Here is a 15,408-nt window from a genome sequence, read left to right as displayed (position 1 = left end):
AGAGTTCTGAATTTAACCCCTTACAGGGGTCGCCGCTGTGGTCGTGGATTGGCTGCAAGGACTTGGCACCGTCAACACATCAGCGGCAGGGGATCAAGGCAGGTGAGCATGGTTCACTTTTTCTTTTTAAGGCAACCCAACTAAGTTTTCAACATTTCTATATTCATAAAGGGATTTACATTTAACTTAATTTTTATTACAATACACTGGCATACTATATTGTGTCTGTGAACAGAAAGAAGCAGAGACACATTTTTAAAGAAAACTACTGGCATGTTCTAAAAGGCTTTTAAAAAGAGACAGCCCTTGGGATCTTTCTCTGGTTCCAGGATGTCTCTATAATGTCACTAGGGCTGTGATCATGGCTACACCAGGTGACACAATCGGAGGGTTAAAAGGGTAAGGCATAAAACCAGGTGGATGCTGTCTTGTCTTTTGGTTCTCAAATTTTGTCAGCTCAGCTTTTGAGGGATGATGGTAAAACTTGGACATGAGACTTCCTCCTCCAATCCATCCTCCTTTTTACAATTATTAGACAATGACTTAGGTATCAGCCTCCACAACTACAATCCCAACAACCTTTATGAAAACTAATAAAAATAAAATAAATAAATAAACAGGTGTGCCATCAATTTATCTTCCCAAGATAAATATTCATAAGCAGCGCCACGGTCGCAACTTATTCATTTAAAGCACATGTGGCCAGCATCTTAACCATTTATAGTGCATGCGGCTGGCATCTCAGAGCAGCGCCAGAGTTACACATGATTAGTTCCCCAGGGAGGAGGAGGAGGAGGAGGGGGGGGATACCGTTAATTACTGTGGAACCGTCATAACTTACAAAAATACCGTGATAGGTATTTTTGGTCATGCCGCCCAGCACTAAGTCTACAACCCACACAAGTGGCTTAGGTAGTGACAAGTAGGGAGACACCTAGTGGCAGCTTTTATTTAAAAAAAAACACAAATAAAACTTCATTATTTTTTAACAAAGTACATTACAAAGATTTTTCCAATGGCATTTATATACATTTAAATATATTTGTCAATTCAGGAGCTGCCTCCCTATCAGCAATGTATGTGATGTGATTTGATGATGTATATTCTGTCCTTTGTATTCTTGAACCATTGATTCATCTATGTTATTATGTGATTCAAAATTCTGAATAAAATGGGGGACATTTCCTAATCTAGTCCATTCTGGGCATGCTTATAGACCAGCGTATGTGGTAGTCTCCTGTCTATTGTGCTCCTAATTTATCAAAGGTCTCACAGCCCTTGATAAATTCTGTGCTCAGACTTCAGGGTCTACAGCTTAAACTGCATTTAGACCTGCTCCAACATGGTCTGACATTTCAGTGTATTTTGGGCAGATGCGACTTGTCGCACAAAAGTCGCACTTGATAAATTCAGCACCAATGCATTTTCCAATGCATTTCCGTCTAAAATAGACCTGCATGCATCATGTTCTTAAAATCCTCTACAGCAAAAGTTGCAGAAAAGTCGCACATATTTAGACTGAGACTTTCTGTGCGACAAATTTAGACAGGAAAAACCAGTCTAAATCATTTGATAAATCTCCCCCACTGTGTTTAAAAAAAATAGATAAATAAATAAAAAAGTTTGCAATAATGGTGTGGCACTGTAAATGTCAACCTTTAAAGTAAGTACAAGGTAAGTACAAAGAAACGTGAACAGGTCTATTAATTGGAGATATCTAATTCATCTGTGATGACTATAAGAGGAGGGAGAAAAAACAAATATCTGCAACTAAATCTGTTACTATTTTGTCTTTTTAGTCTTTGTCAAAAACATTTTCCTATTAATTTCCTATTTAAGTCAAAATAAAGCCTCTGTCATGGACTAATACAAATAGTGACATGATGGTAAGCTCTAGAATAGGTTTTCAGTATGCATGCTTAGAACAAACACTTATAGGTCGCTGTGTTGTTCCTTCTACCGAGGTTGCTAGGATGAGGAGAAAGCCATGTACGCAGATGGATCTTGGCCCCTAAGATTCCAAGGCAACAGGACAACAAAAAAGAAGAGAGGCTGACTGTATAAACAATGAGTAAGCCTTATAAAGCACCAATAGATGGGCCAGAGAGGCTTATTTCCCATACAACTGCATCTCCTTTCCAATACTAGACACTACAATGGGACTTACTATAACACTTTACACCTCTCATAAGATGCTTACATACAACAGAAAGAGCTAAATCAGATCAAGTGTATCATAAAATACTGTAATATTAATGCAAGTCAATGGGAGGGGGCATGACGGCTGTCATACCCCCTCCCATTGACTTCCATTGAGGGGGCGTGACCATGACGTCATAAGGGGCGTGACCAACCCCCGTAGCGCAAAAACAGCGTTCGGAACATTTACTTCCAAACGCTGGCCAGTGGAGTACCCCTTTAACTCTATGAAACTAATGGAGAGGAAAGTACAGCACCCGGCCATCTACAGCAGACCCGTAGAGAGTGAACGGAGCAGCAGTCGAGCATGCTTGCTGTCAGGGTGCATTCACATGACGATTTTGCTATACAGATCCCGTATACGGTTTTGTAATTAAAAGCCGTATAGCAAACTGTATACATTGACCTCCCATACAAAAACGTACACAACAAGATGTATTCGGTTGTGTATGGGTTTGTACTTGTTTGTTATTTTGTCCAGTTGTTTTTTGTTTTCCTGTTTACAAAAGGTTTTGTGCCCCTAATAAAAACTGTAAATGGTTTTTATAACATTGTAGTCAATGGAAACCGTATTGAGCATACAATTGCATACAGTTTTTGAGGGATAATTTTTCCAAAACAAAAACTGAGTCAAAACAGTATGGCAAAATCGTGATGTGAATGTAGTCTCACTCCATTCACTTGGGAGACAAGGGACCCCTTTTCTTGTGACCGGTGGGTGTCCCAGTGGTTGGGTAACCATCGAACGGATACTATCCCTATGTTATGAATAGGTGATGTATTATATTTTCACATCTTACATTTTTATGTCAGAACAATGGAAGAAAAAGCCGACTAGTCCTGCCGCCCCCAACATCAAGCATCCTATGCACTACTTCCAAGATTTCCTTGTCAGACCATCAACAGTGAACACCTCCTCCTTCTGCATATTTAATACTATGCTTTAACCATAGAAAGTTTGTCTGCATATGACGTTATTCAGACATCAACTCAGTCTGCAGAACATCTTATGACTCACTCAGGAATTCTTCTTGCAATGCAGTGCTGTGCAGGGTGCGGTGGAATGGTTCTGCCAATTGATTGGGATGTGTAAACTGGGTTTCAGTGTCACTTGCGTACATGGAAAAGTAATGTATGCAGATGTATTCCTGTAGGCATGTTATATAATGGAATCGAATAGTCTAAAGGTATACTGTAGTGACGGTTCAGTCTAGGATCTCTGCATGCAGTCATGCAGTGGAAACCCTTATTCTTGTAATACTAATTAAAATCTTTGGTCCCGTTAATTAAACCTATCCATACACATGTGATGTAACAGTCAACCGGGATAGATACAGTGGTCACTCAAGTTATAATATTAACCCCTTAAGGACACAGCCCATTTTGACCTTAAGGACCAGGCAAATTTTATTTTAGCATTTTTGTTTTTTCCTCCTCACCTTCTAAAATATTTTATCTTTTATATCCATCCACAGATCCATATCAGGGCTTGTTTTTGTAATGACATCACTCATTTTACCCTGAACTCTTCGCCCTCAGTGGTCTTCAACCTGCGGACCTCCAGATGTTTCAAAACTACAACTCCCAGCATGCCCGGACAGCCAATGGCTGTCCAGGCATGCTGGGAGTTGTAGTTTTGGAACATCTGGAGGTCTGCAGGTTGAAGACCACTGTATTCAGACATTGACAAGCAGTGATGATGAAGGGGGGGGGGCTGATGACAGGTGGTGATGATGAAGGGGGGTGGGATGATGACAAGGGGATGACGACAGGTGGTGATGATGAAGGGGGGTGTGGGAGATGACAGGGGGATGATGACAGGCGGTGATGATGAAGGGGGGTTGATGACAGGGTAATGATGATGGGGGGGATGATGACAGGGTAATGATGATGGGGGGATGATGACAGGGTAATGATGAAGTGGGGGATGATGACAGGGTAATGATGAAGGGGGGGATGATGACGGGGGTGTTAATGACGGGGGTCTGGATGATGACATGGGGGGGATGATGTATTTCCCACCCTAGGCTTATAGTAGAGTCAATAACTTATAATTTATTTTGCAGTTTGATGTGACAAAAAAAGCTGAAATTTGGGACAATTATTATTTATTTATTTATTTATTTTTTTTACATTTACGCCGGTCGCCGTAGGGGATCATTAACATTATATTTTTATAGTTCGGACATTTATGCACGCGAAAATACCAAATATGTTTATTATTTCTTTTTTTCTTTATGCTTTTTTGTATTAATGTGTGGAAAAGGGGTGATTTAAAAATGTATTGGGGGAGGGGCTTTAAAAAAATTTACTTTTATTTAAACTTTTTTTTGACATTTATTTTACACTTTTTTAGTCCCCATAGGGGACTGTTTATAGCAATCATTAGATTGCTAATACTGTTCAGTGCTATGCATAGGACATAGCACTGATCAGTATTATCGGCGATATTCTGCTCTGGTCTGCTGGAAGGCAGATCAGAGCAGAAGACCCCGGGAGACCGACGGAAGCAGGTGAGGGGACCTCCGTCCGCCATCTTGGCTGATCTGATCCCTGCGGCAGTGCCACGGGCGATCAGATCAGGAATTTTAAGTGCCGTACTGCCGCAGATGCCGTGATCTGCGGCAGTACGGCACGGCATCTGAGGGGTTAATGTCAGACATCAGCGCGATCGCTGATGTCCGCCATTATCGGCGGGTCCGCGGCAGCTGATAGCCTCCGGGACCAGTCGTGAATGAACAAGCGCAGCTCCTGTGCTCGTGTCAGAGACGCGCCGTAAATGTACGGCGCTGTAAGCAAATTAACACTATGCAGTGCTGTACATTTACAGTGCATGTCCTTAAGGGGTTAATTGGTTCCAGGACAACCATTTTATGTTGAAACCATAACTCTATGGAAACCTGGTAATTGGTTCTGAAGCCACCAAAATGTCATCCAAAATAGGAAAAAGTGAGGATTAAAGAAAAATAAGTAGATAACTAATACAGATAAAGCAAATCCTTCCATATAAAAGTGAGAAAGATCTGCTGGGAGCTGTAATCACTGTCTATGTAGAGGACAGGAGCTTCTTCAGGGTACAGTACAGTACAGTACACTTTAACACCAAGAAAACCCCAGTTGATAAACACAATCTCAGTATAAAACCAATATCTTTATTAATATCAATATCATAAAAAAAAGAACATAAATGGTGCTCAATAAAATTACAGACAAAAAATAGCCAGGAGAACACTAGGTCAATATACAATCACATTAAAGGGATAGTAAAACAGCACTGTAAAGGTACCTAGGACCCACACAGTGGGGGTGTTACAGAAAGCATATGGACATATTCACAATGTTTGTAGTTCCATATGAGCACAATGTAAACTAATTACAGAACTAGTAATCCAGCAGAGAGATTGAGGTCATTCAGAATCCAAACCACTATGGGCTATGACCCTCCGTCACCCACAACCATATAAAAGGCAAAACTGTATTGTAAACCAGCTCATACATTAGGATCCTGCAACTCACCCATGCTGTATGTCAAAGTGTTGTCCTGAACCCCGTTCTCCTGAAACTCCTGAACAGTACACGCAATGTCCTAAAAAAGTAAAATGGAGCCGCCCTTACATTGAGCAGCTAACCCTGGCACAAGTAAAGAGTAGTACAGAACATGTAGTACCTCCCTGTACTGTAGGGGGCACTAACAGACAGGAATTCAGTGCATGCACTTTAGGAATACAGGGGTTTAACCAGTAAAATGCCCATTCTGATTGGTCAGTTCTTCCGGCCATTGCGCAGGAGACCTAGTCCCCGCACCTCTCAGTACTCCTTCCGACAGGGACAGGAAAAAACACTGGTGTGGACAGGAAGGGGTGTGGAATGTAACCTTGCATTTTTATGTCTTTTCCAATCAGGAGGAAGAGGAGAACTATAAAAATATATCATTAATTAAACCGTACGGTCAATGGCGTACGCGCAAAAAAATTCCAAAGTCCAAAAAAGCGCATTTTTGGTCACTTTTTATACCATTAAAAATTTTTTTATAAAAAGTGATCAAAACGTCCGATCAAAACAAAAATTGTACCGATAAAAACTTCAGATCAGGGCGCAAAAAATTAGCCCTCATACCGCCCTGTACGTGGAAAAAAAAAAAAGTTATAGGGGTCAGAAGATGACACTTTTAAACGTATACATTTTCCTGCATGTAGTTATGATTTTTTCCAGAAGTACGACAAAATCCAACCTATATAATTAGGGTATCATTTTAACCGTATGGACCTACAGAATAATGATAAGGTGTCACTTTTACCGAAATATGCACTGCGTAGAAACGGAAGCCCCCAAAAATGACAAAATGGCGTTTTTTCTTCGATTTTGTCGCACAATGATTTTTTTTTCCGTTTCGCCGTGAATTTTTGGGTAAAATGACTAATGTCACTGCAAAGTAGAATTGGTGATGCAAAAAATAAGCCATAATATGGATTTGTAGGTGGAAAATTGAAAGGGCTATGATTTTTAAAAGGTAAGGAGGAAAAAACGAAAGTGCAAAAGCTGAAAAACCCTGAGTCCTTAAGGGGTTAAGGACCAAGCCCATTTTAACCTTAAAGGGGTAGTCCAGTGGTGAAAAACTTATCCCCTATCTTAAGTTTGAGATCGCTCTGTACGGGGGCCAGGCTCTCCGGCCAGATAGCGGGTGTCGACCCCCGCACGAAGCGGCGGCCGACACGCCCCCTCAATACATCTCTATGGCAGAGCTGGAGATTGCCGAAGGCAGCGCTTCGGCTCTGCCATAGAGTTGTATTGAGGGGGCGTGTCGGCCGCCGCTTCGTGCGGAGGTCGACACGCCCCCTTCCCGCGGGCTGTCGGGGCTCCGTACAGGAGATCGCAGGGGGCCCCAGCAGTCGGACCCCCCGCAATCTGCAACTTATCCCCTATCCTTAGGATAGGGGATAAGTTGTTCACCACTGGGTCACCACTGGACTACTCCAAAGGATAGGGGATAAGATGTCAGATCGCGGGGGTTTATAAGAAAAAAAAATACGCTTTTGGGGGGAAAAATGGGAAAAACTGACTATTTTCTTTTTTATTGGGGGAGGGGATTTTTCACTTTTTTACTTTTTATTTTTACATTTTTAAACTTTTATTTTACACTTTTGATTTCTAATACTGCTCAGTACTATGCATAGGACATAGCACTGATCAAAATAGAAGAGAAGGAAGACAAGGAGAGGACAGCGCCTTGTGTAATTCCATGGGTATATTTTCCCACACTACCCCCGTGTGACGTGCGCTCACCTGGGGAACTTTGAAAAAAGCGTGTCACCCCTCTGTGTGGGGTCAGACAAGAGATCTAGGGCTGCAGCCTGCAGGAACTTGCCCGAACACCTAGGGTGGTGGTCGGCAGGAAATGGAGTTGCTGAAGGAATAAAAGGTGTTCTGCAGCGGTGCTGCCTTTCAGAGATCGATTTTAGGTCGAGTCCGGTATGGTAAAAGTATTCACATTTATGTGTGCATACATGTAAGAACAGACAAGAAAGACGCGTTTCGGGGTTAAGTTACCCCTTTCTCAATTGCAGGTTAAAAAATTGTCTACATACAGGCATAAGGATTACAGTTACCCTTCCCTTTGGTGCCTTTTTAAAATTATTTAACTGTAATTCTTATGCCTGTATGTAGACAACTTTTTAACCTGCAATTGAGAAAGGAGTAACTTAACCCCGGAACGCTTCTTGCTTGTCTGTTCTTATATGTATGCACAAATAAATGTGAATACTTTTACCATACCGGACTCGACCAAAAATCGATCTCTGAAAGGCAGCGCTGCTGCAGAACACCTTTTTCTCCTACAGCAACTCCATAGCACTGATCAGTATTATCGGCTATTTTCTGCTCTGGTCTGCTCGGTCTCAGACTAGAGCAGGAGACGCCGGGAGACGGAGGCAGGTGAGGGGACCTCTGTCCGCCATTACAGATGATCGGATCCCCGCGGCAGCACTGCGGGTGATCCGATCATCTATTTTAACATGCACATTGCCGCAGATGCCGTGATCTGCACTGATCATGGCATCTGAGTGGGTTAATGGCGGACATCCGTGTGATTGCGGATGTCGGCCATTACCGGCGTAACCTGCCGTGTATGACGCGAGCACCGCTCCGATGCTCGCGGCCATACACAGGACGTAAGTGTACGTCCTGGTGCGCAAAGTACCGTCAAACCAGGACGTACACCTACGTTCGTTGTCGTTAAGGGGTTAAAGGGGTACTCCAATTAAACAGATTTATAAATTCTTCCATTAAAAAAATCTTAATCCTTCCAGTACTTATCAGCTGCTGTATACTACAGAGGAAATTGAATTGTTGTTTTCTGTCTGACCACAGCGCTCTCTGCTGACACCTCTGTCCATCTCAGGAACTGTCCAGAGCAGGAGAGGTTTGCTATAGGGATTTGCTTCTACTATGTGCAGTTCCTGACATGGACAGAGGTGTCAGCAGAGAGCACTGTGGTCAGACAGAAAAGGACAACTCAACTTCCTTCCTCTGTAGCGTACAGCATCTGATAAGTACTGGAAGGATTAAGACTTTTTAATAGAAGTAATTTACAAATCTGTTTAACTTTCTGCCACCAGTTGCTTTGAAAAAATTGCTTTCCACTAAAGTACCCCTTTAAAATTGTCCTTTTCTGACCCCTATTACTTTTTAATTTTTCAGCATACACAGCTATAAGAGTGCACATTTTTTTGCGCTGTAATCTGTAGTTTTTATCAGTACCATTTTAATTTTGATGGGACTTTTTGACTCCTTTAAATTTTTTTTATGGGATATGTAGTGATCAAAAATACGCAATTTTGAAGTTTTTTTTTTTTTACGTGTATTCACCCCTCAAAGTATTCAATACAACATTCAGTAAGTGTGTTAACCCTTTAGGTGTTTCACAGGAATAGCAGCAAAGTGAAGGAGAAAATTCAAAATCTTCATTTTTTACGCTCGCATGTTCTTGTAGACCTAGTTTTTAAATTTTTACAAGGGGTAAAAGGAGAGAAATGTCCCTAACATTTTAACGCAATTTCTCTCGAGTAAGGAAATATCTCATATGTGAACGTAAAGTGCTCTGTGGGTGCACTAGAGGGCTCAGAATGGAGGGAGCGACAAAGGGATTTTGGAGAGTGAATTTTGCAGAAATAGTTTTTGGGGGGCATGTCACATTTAGGAAGCCCCTATGGTACCAAAACAGCAAAAAAAAAATATTAAAAAAAACGCACGTGGCATACTATTTTGGAAACTACACCCCTCAAAGAACGTAACAATACAGTGATCCTTAATACACCACAGGTGTTTGATGACTTTTCATTAAAGTTGGATGTGTAAATGAAATTTTTTTTTTTCACTAAAATGCTGTTTTTCCCCCAAATTTTACATTTTTACAAGGGGTAATAGGAGAAAATGCCCCCCCAAAATGCCCCCCGTCACAACGCTCCGTCCCCGTGATCGCCAGTAATCAGACCTGGCGTGAATACGCTCCGGGGACTGATTCTAACAGGGTGATTCTAACGGGGTGCTGCGTGCAAGATCACGGAGGTCCCCAGCAGCGGGACCCCCGCGATCGGGCATATTATCCCCTATCCTTTGGATAGGGGATAAGATGTCTTAGCGCCAGAGTACCCCTTTAAGGCTCCTTGTTACTTTCCGTGAGGGGTGTAGTTTCCAAAATGTGGTCACACTTTTTTTGTGCCTTGTTGTGCATCCGCAGAGCATTTTACGTCCACATATGGGTTAATTCCGTACGCAGGAGAAATTGCGTTACAAATTTTGGGGGTATTTTTTTTCTTTTTACCTCTTGTGAAAATTAAAAGTATGGGGCAACACCAGCATGTTAGTGTAAATTTTTTTATTTTTTTACAATAACATGCTGGCGTAGACCCCAGCTTTACCTTTTCATAAGGGGTAAAAGGAGAAAAAAAAACTCCAAAATTTGTAGTGCAATTTCTCCCGAGTACGGCGATACCCCATATGTGGCCCTAAACTGTTGCCTTGAAATACGACAGGGCTCCGAAGTGAGAGAGCGCCATGCGCATTTGAGACCTTAATTAGGGATTTGCATAGGGGTGGACATTGGGAATCACTGGCGTAGAATACCCCTAACAGGGTGCCTCCAGCTGTTGCAAAACTCCCAGCATGCGTGGACAGTCAGTGGCTGTCCGGCAATACTGGGAGTTGTTGTTTTGCAACAGCTGGGGGCTCCGTTTTGGAAACCCTGCCGTACATTCACATAGGGGGGAGAACCTCCAGCTGTTGCAAAACTACAACTCCCAGCATGCCCTATGGCTGTCTGTGCATGCTGGGGGTTGTAGTTATGCTGGAGGCAAACTGGTTGCAAAGCACTGAGAGTTTGTTACTTAACTCATTGTTTTGCAACCAGTGAGCCTCCAGCTGGAAAACTACAACTCCCAGCATGTATGGTCTGTCAATGCATGCTGTGAGATGTAGTTTGCAACAGCTGGGGGCACTCTGGTTGCGAAATGCTGAGTTAGATAACAAACTCTCAGTGTTTCGCAACCAGTGTGCCTTCAGCTGTTGCAAAAATTACAACTCTCAGCATGCAGTAATAGCCGGAGGGCATGCTGGGACTTGTAGTTATGCAACAGCTGGAGACATACTACTACAACTTCCAGCATGCCCTTTGGATGTCCGTGCATGCTGGGGGTTGTAGTTATGCAACATCTGAAGGCACACTGGTTGCAAAACACTAAGAGTTTGTTACTTAGCTCAGTGTTTCGCAACCAGTGTGCCTCCAGCTGTTGCAAAACTACAACTCCTAGCATGTACGGTCTGTCAATGCATGTTGGGAGTTGCAGTTTAGCAACAGCTGGAGGCACACTGGTTGCAAAACACTGAGTTAGGTAACAGCACCAAGTTAGTTTCACAGCACTTCAGCTGTTGCAAAACTACAACCCTCAGCATGCACTGACAGCCAAAGGGCATGCTGAGCGTTGTAGTTTTGAAACAGCTGGAGGCACACTACTACAGCTCCCAGCATGCCTTTGGCAGTCCATGCATGGTGGGAGTTGTAGTTATGCAACAGCTGGAGGCACAATTTTTCATAACTACAACTCCCAGCATGCCAAGACAGCCAAAGGGCATGCTGGGAGTTTCAGTTGTGCCTCCAGCTGTTGCAAAACTACAACTCCTAGGATGCCCTTTGGCTGTGCATGCTGGGAGTTGTTGCTAGCAAACAGCGCTTACCTCCTGCTATTAGATCCCTCCGCCAAAGACCACTGGGACCGCCGCCGCTGGGGACCATGCCACCACACCGGACCCCAGGTAAGCCTCCCCACACCACCACTGCCGATGCCGCCTCAGGACCCCCCAGGCATTTGCACGGGATTCCTGATGAATGATTTCAGCAGGCATCCCGTTCCGGTCCCTGCCCGGTGCGCAGCGGGGACCGAAATTCCCACGGGCGTACAGGTACGCCCTGGGTCCTTAAGTACCAGGGAGCTAGTGCGTATCTGTACGTCCTAGGTCCTTAAGGGATTAAGTACAGAAGGCAAGGGTGTACCAGTACGCCCTTTGTCCTTAAAGGGTTAAACATGAATGCGCCGAGTAATTGCGACATTTGGCAAGGTCACACATTATAAATCCCTAACCACTTCAAAAATCTGGCTAGGAAATCCTCTACAATACAAGTTTATGAAAAGTCTTCCAAATAAAATATCTTACAACATGTGCGCAAAAAAATAAACCCCTTTCAAATGCTCTAATAAATTAGCATAGCATAATTCTATTATATTGTGTACAGGAAAGAGCTCTTCAGAATGATCAGGTCAGGCTCCTCTGATATATTCCTTTTTTTACATTACTAATGTATGAATTTGCAGAGCATTCACTGCGTCCAGCTGGTCCCTAATAGGGGTTATCCATTAAACTCTTTTTTTTTTTTTTTTTTTTTTTACGGAAAACATTTTAAATCAACTGGTGCCAGAAAGTTATACAGATTTGTAAATTACTTCTACTAAAAAATCTTAATCCTTCCAGTACTTATCAGCTGCTGTATGTTGCCGAGGAAGTTGAGTTGTTCTTTTCTGTCTGACCGATCACAGTGCTCTCTGCAGACACCTCTGTCCATGACAGGAACTGTCCAGAGTAGGAGCAAATCCCAACAGCAAAGAGGCATTGCGGGAGCGGTGGGAGGGAAGTCTGGGATAATTATTTTTTTTTGTCTAATGCCAGCATTCTGGGCTCATTAACCCCTTAAAGGAGTACTCCACCCCTAGACATCTTATCCCCTACACAAAGGATAGGGGATAAGATGTCTGATCGCGGGGGTTCCGCCGCTGGGGACCCCACAATATAGCATGCGGCACCCACCTGTTACTGCTCCCGAAGCGCTGGAGGGCGGGGCATGACGTCACGATCTTCCGTTCCCGTGGTCGAGATCCAGACCCTCCAGCGCTTCCAGAGCAGTAACAGGTGGGTGCCGCATGCTATATTGTGGGGGTCCCCAGCGGCGGAACCCCCGCGATCAGACATCTTATCCCCTATCCTTTGGATAGGGGATAATATGTCTAGGGGTGGAGTACCCTTTTAGGGTTTTTCCACTTTCATTTTTTCCTCCTTACCTTTTAAAAATCATAACCCTTTCAATTTTGCACCTAAAATTCCATATTATAGCTTATTTTTTGCACCACCAATTCTACCTTGACAGTCATTTTAACAATAAATCCACAGCGAAACAGAAAAAAAATTCATTGTGCGACAAAACTGAAGAAAAATGTTTGTAACATTTGGGGGGCGTGACTGCCCCCTGAATGCAAGCCTATGTGAGGGGGTGTGACAGCTGCCACGCCCCTTCCCATATGCTTGCATTGAGGGGGCGGAGTGTGACATCACACAGGGCTGTCACAATGCTCCGGCCCCTGTGATCGCCAGTAATCAGACCCGGAGCGAACGTGCTCCGGGGACTGATTCTAACGGGGTGCTGCGTGCAAGATCACAGGGGCCCCAGCGGCGGGACCCCCACGATCAGGCATCTTATCCCCTATACTTTGGATAGGGGATAAGATGTCTTAGCACCGGAGTACCCCTTTAAAATGATACCCTACTTATATAGGTTTAATTTTGTCGTACTTCTGAAAAAAATCATAACTACATGGAGGAAAATGAATACGTTTAAAATTGTCATCTTTTGACCCCTATAACTTTTTTATTTTTCCGTGTATGGGGCGGTATGAGGGCTCATTTTTTGCGCCGTGATCTGATATTTTTAGCGGTACCATTTTTGTATTGATCAGACTTTTTGATCGCTTTTTATTCATTTTTTCATGATATAAATAGTAACCAAAAATATGCAATTTTGGAATTTGGAATTTTATTGCGCATACGCCATTGACCATGCGGTTTAATTAACGATATATTGTTATAGTTCGGACATTTCTGCACGCGGCGATACCACATATGTTTATTTTTATTCACACAGTTTGGGGTTTTTCTTTTAATGGGAAAAGGTGGGTGATTCTTACTTTTATTAGGGAAGGGGTTAAAATGATCTTTATTAACTTTTTTTTTCACACTTATTTTTGCAGTGTTATAGATCCAGGCCAGACGTTATAGTGTACTGTGGTAAACAAGGAATAACTGAGCCAACCATCAGAAAATGGTAAAAACCATTGTCATCAGTGTCCCTCATGCTACAAGCATGTACCTATAGGTTAGTGCAGGTGATGCTGATGACAGATTCCCTTTAATACATTGCAATTACTTTCTCCAGTATAAGGCTGGGTTCACATCACGTTTTTGCCATACTGTTTTCAATCCGTTTTTCTAAAGAAAACCGTATGGCAAAAAAACGGATGGAACAGTATGGAAAAAAGTAAACCGTATGCGTTTTTAAACAGTATACTGTTTTTAAAAGTGCATACAGTTCCGTCAGTTTTTATAGAAAAAAAAACCCATATGTTTTTGAAAATTTTGTCCATTTTTAATGGGAGGGGTCTTGGGTGGGGACTTTAGGATTCAAATGCGCATGTGCAAAGTAAAAACGTATACGTTTTTCCCATATGGAACAGTATACATGTGCGTTTCCCATTGACGTCCATGTTAAAAAAAACGTATGCGGTTGCAGTACGGTTTTTAAACCGGAGACAAAATCGTGGTCAACCACGGTTTTGACTCCGGTTTAAAAAAGGGGTATTCCGCCCCTAGACATCTTATCCCCTATCCAAAAGGATAGGGGATAAGATGTCAGATCGCCGCGGTCCCGCTGCTGGGGACCCCCGGGATCCCTGCTGCGGCACCGCGCTATCATTACAGCACAGAGCGAGTTCGGGGGACGGAGCAGCGTGAAGTCATGGCGCCGCCCCTCGTGACATCACGGCCGTCCCCTTAATGCAAGTCTATGGGAGGGGGCGTGACGACCGCCATGCCCCCTCCCATAGACTTGTATTGAAAGGGGCGGGCCGTGACATCACGAGGGGCGGAGCCGTGACGTAACGATGCTCCGGCCCCTGTACCGCCCATCATTACGTGCAGAGCGATCCCAGGGGTCCCCAGCAGCGGGACCGCGGCGATCTGACATCTTATCCCCTATCCTTTGGATAGGGGATAAGATGTCTAGGGATGGAATACCCCTTTAAGGCCAAAATGGGCTTTAAGGGGTTAAAGGGGTACTCCCGTGGAAAATTTTTTTTTTTTTTTTTTAAATCAGCTGGTGCCAGAAAGTTAAACAGATTTGTAAATTACTTCTATTAAAAATTTTTAATCCTTCCAGTACTTTTTAGGGGTTGTATACTACAGAGGAGAGGAAATGCTTATATTTTTAGATTTCTCTGATGTCATGACCACAGTGCTCTCTGCTGCTCTCTGCTGACCTCTGCTGTCCATTTTAAGAATTGTCCAGGGCAGGAGAAAATCCTTATAACAAACATATGCCGCAGAGGTCAGCAGAGGGCACTGTGGTCATCACATCAGAGAAATCTAAAAAGATAAGCATTTCCTCTGTAGTATATAGCCCCTAAAAAGTACTGGAAGGATTAAAGGGGTACTCCGCCCCTAGACATTTTATCCCCTATCCAAAGGATAGGGGATAAGATGTCAGATCGCTGCTGGGGAGCCCCGGGATCCCCACTGCGGCACCGCGCTATCATTACAGCACAGAGCGAGTTCGCTCTGCACGTAATGATGGGCGGTACAGGGGCCGGAGCATCGTTACGTCACGGCTCCACCCCT

The 15,408-nt window shown here is 43.4% G+C and overlaps 1 protein-coding gene across 3 annotated transcripts in view; it reads right to left on the bottom strand.

Moving 5' to 3' along the window:
* CSPP1 (centrosome and spindle pole associated protein 1) overlaps nucleotides 1-15,408 on the bottom strand; it is a 92,464-nt gene that overhangs the window by 70,876 nt on the left and 6,180 nt on the right. For all 3 annotated transcript variants that reach the window (XM_056522088.1, XM_056522089.1, XM_056522090.1), the window contains exon 2: nucleotides 5,716-5,785. In XM_056522088.1, coding sequence (XP_056378063.1) covers nucleotides 5,716-5,719 — 4 coding nt within the window. In that variant the 5' untranslated portion in view covers nucleotides 5,720-5,785. The remainder of the gene's footprint in view (nucleotides 1-5,715; nucleotides 5,786-15,408) is intronic.

The sequence above is a fragment of the Hyla sarda genome, chromosome 5, assembly GCF_029499605.1.
Source record: "Hyla sarda isolate aHylSar1 chromosome 5, aHylSar1.hap1, whole genome shotgun sequence".
Classification (NCBI taxonomy): domain Eukaryota; kingdom Metazoa; phylum Chordata; class Amphibia; order Anura; family Hylidae; genus Hyla; species Hyla sarda.
The sequence above is the reverse complement of the archived record's forward strand: the minus strand, read 5'-3'. Positions and strand labels throughout refer to the sequence as shown.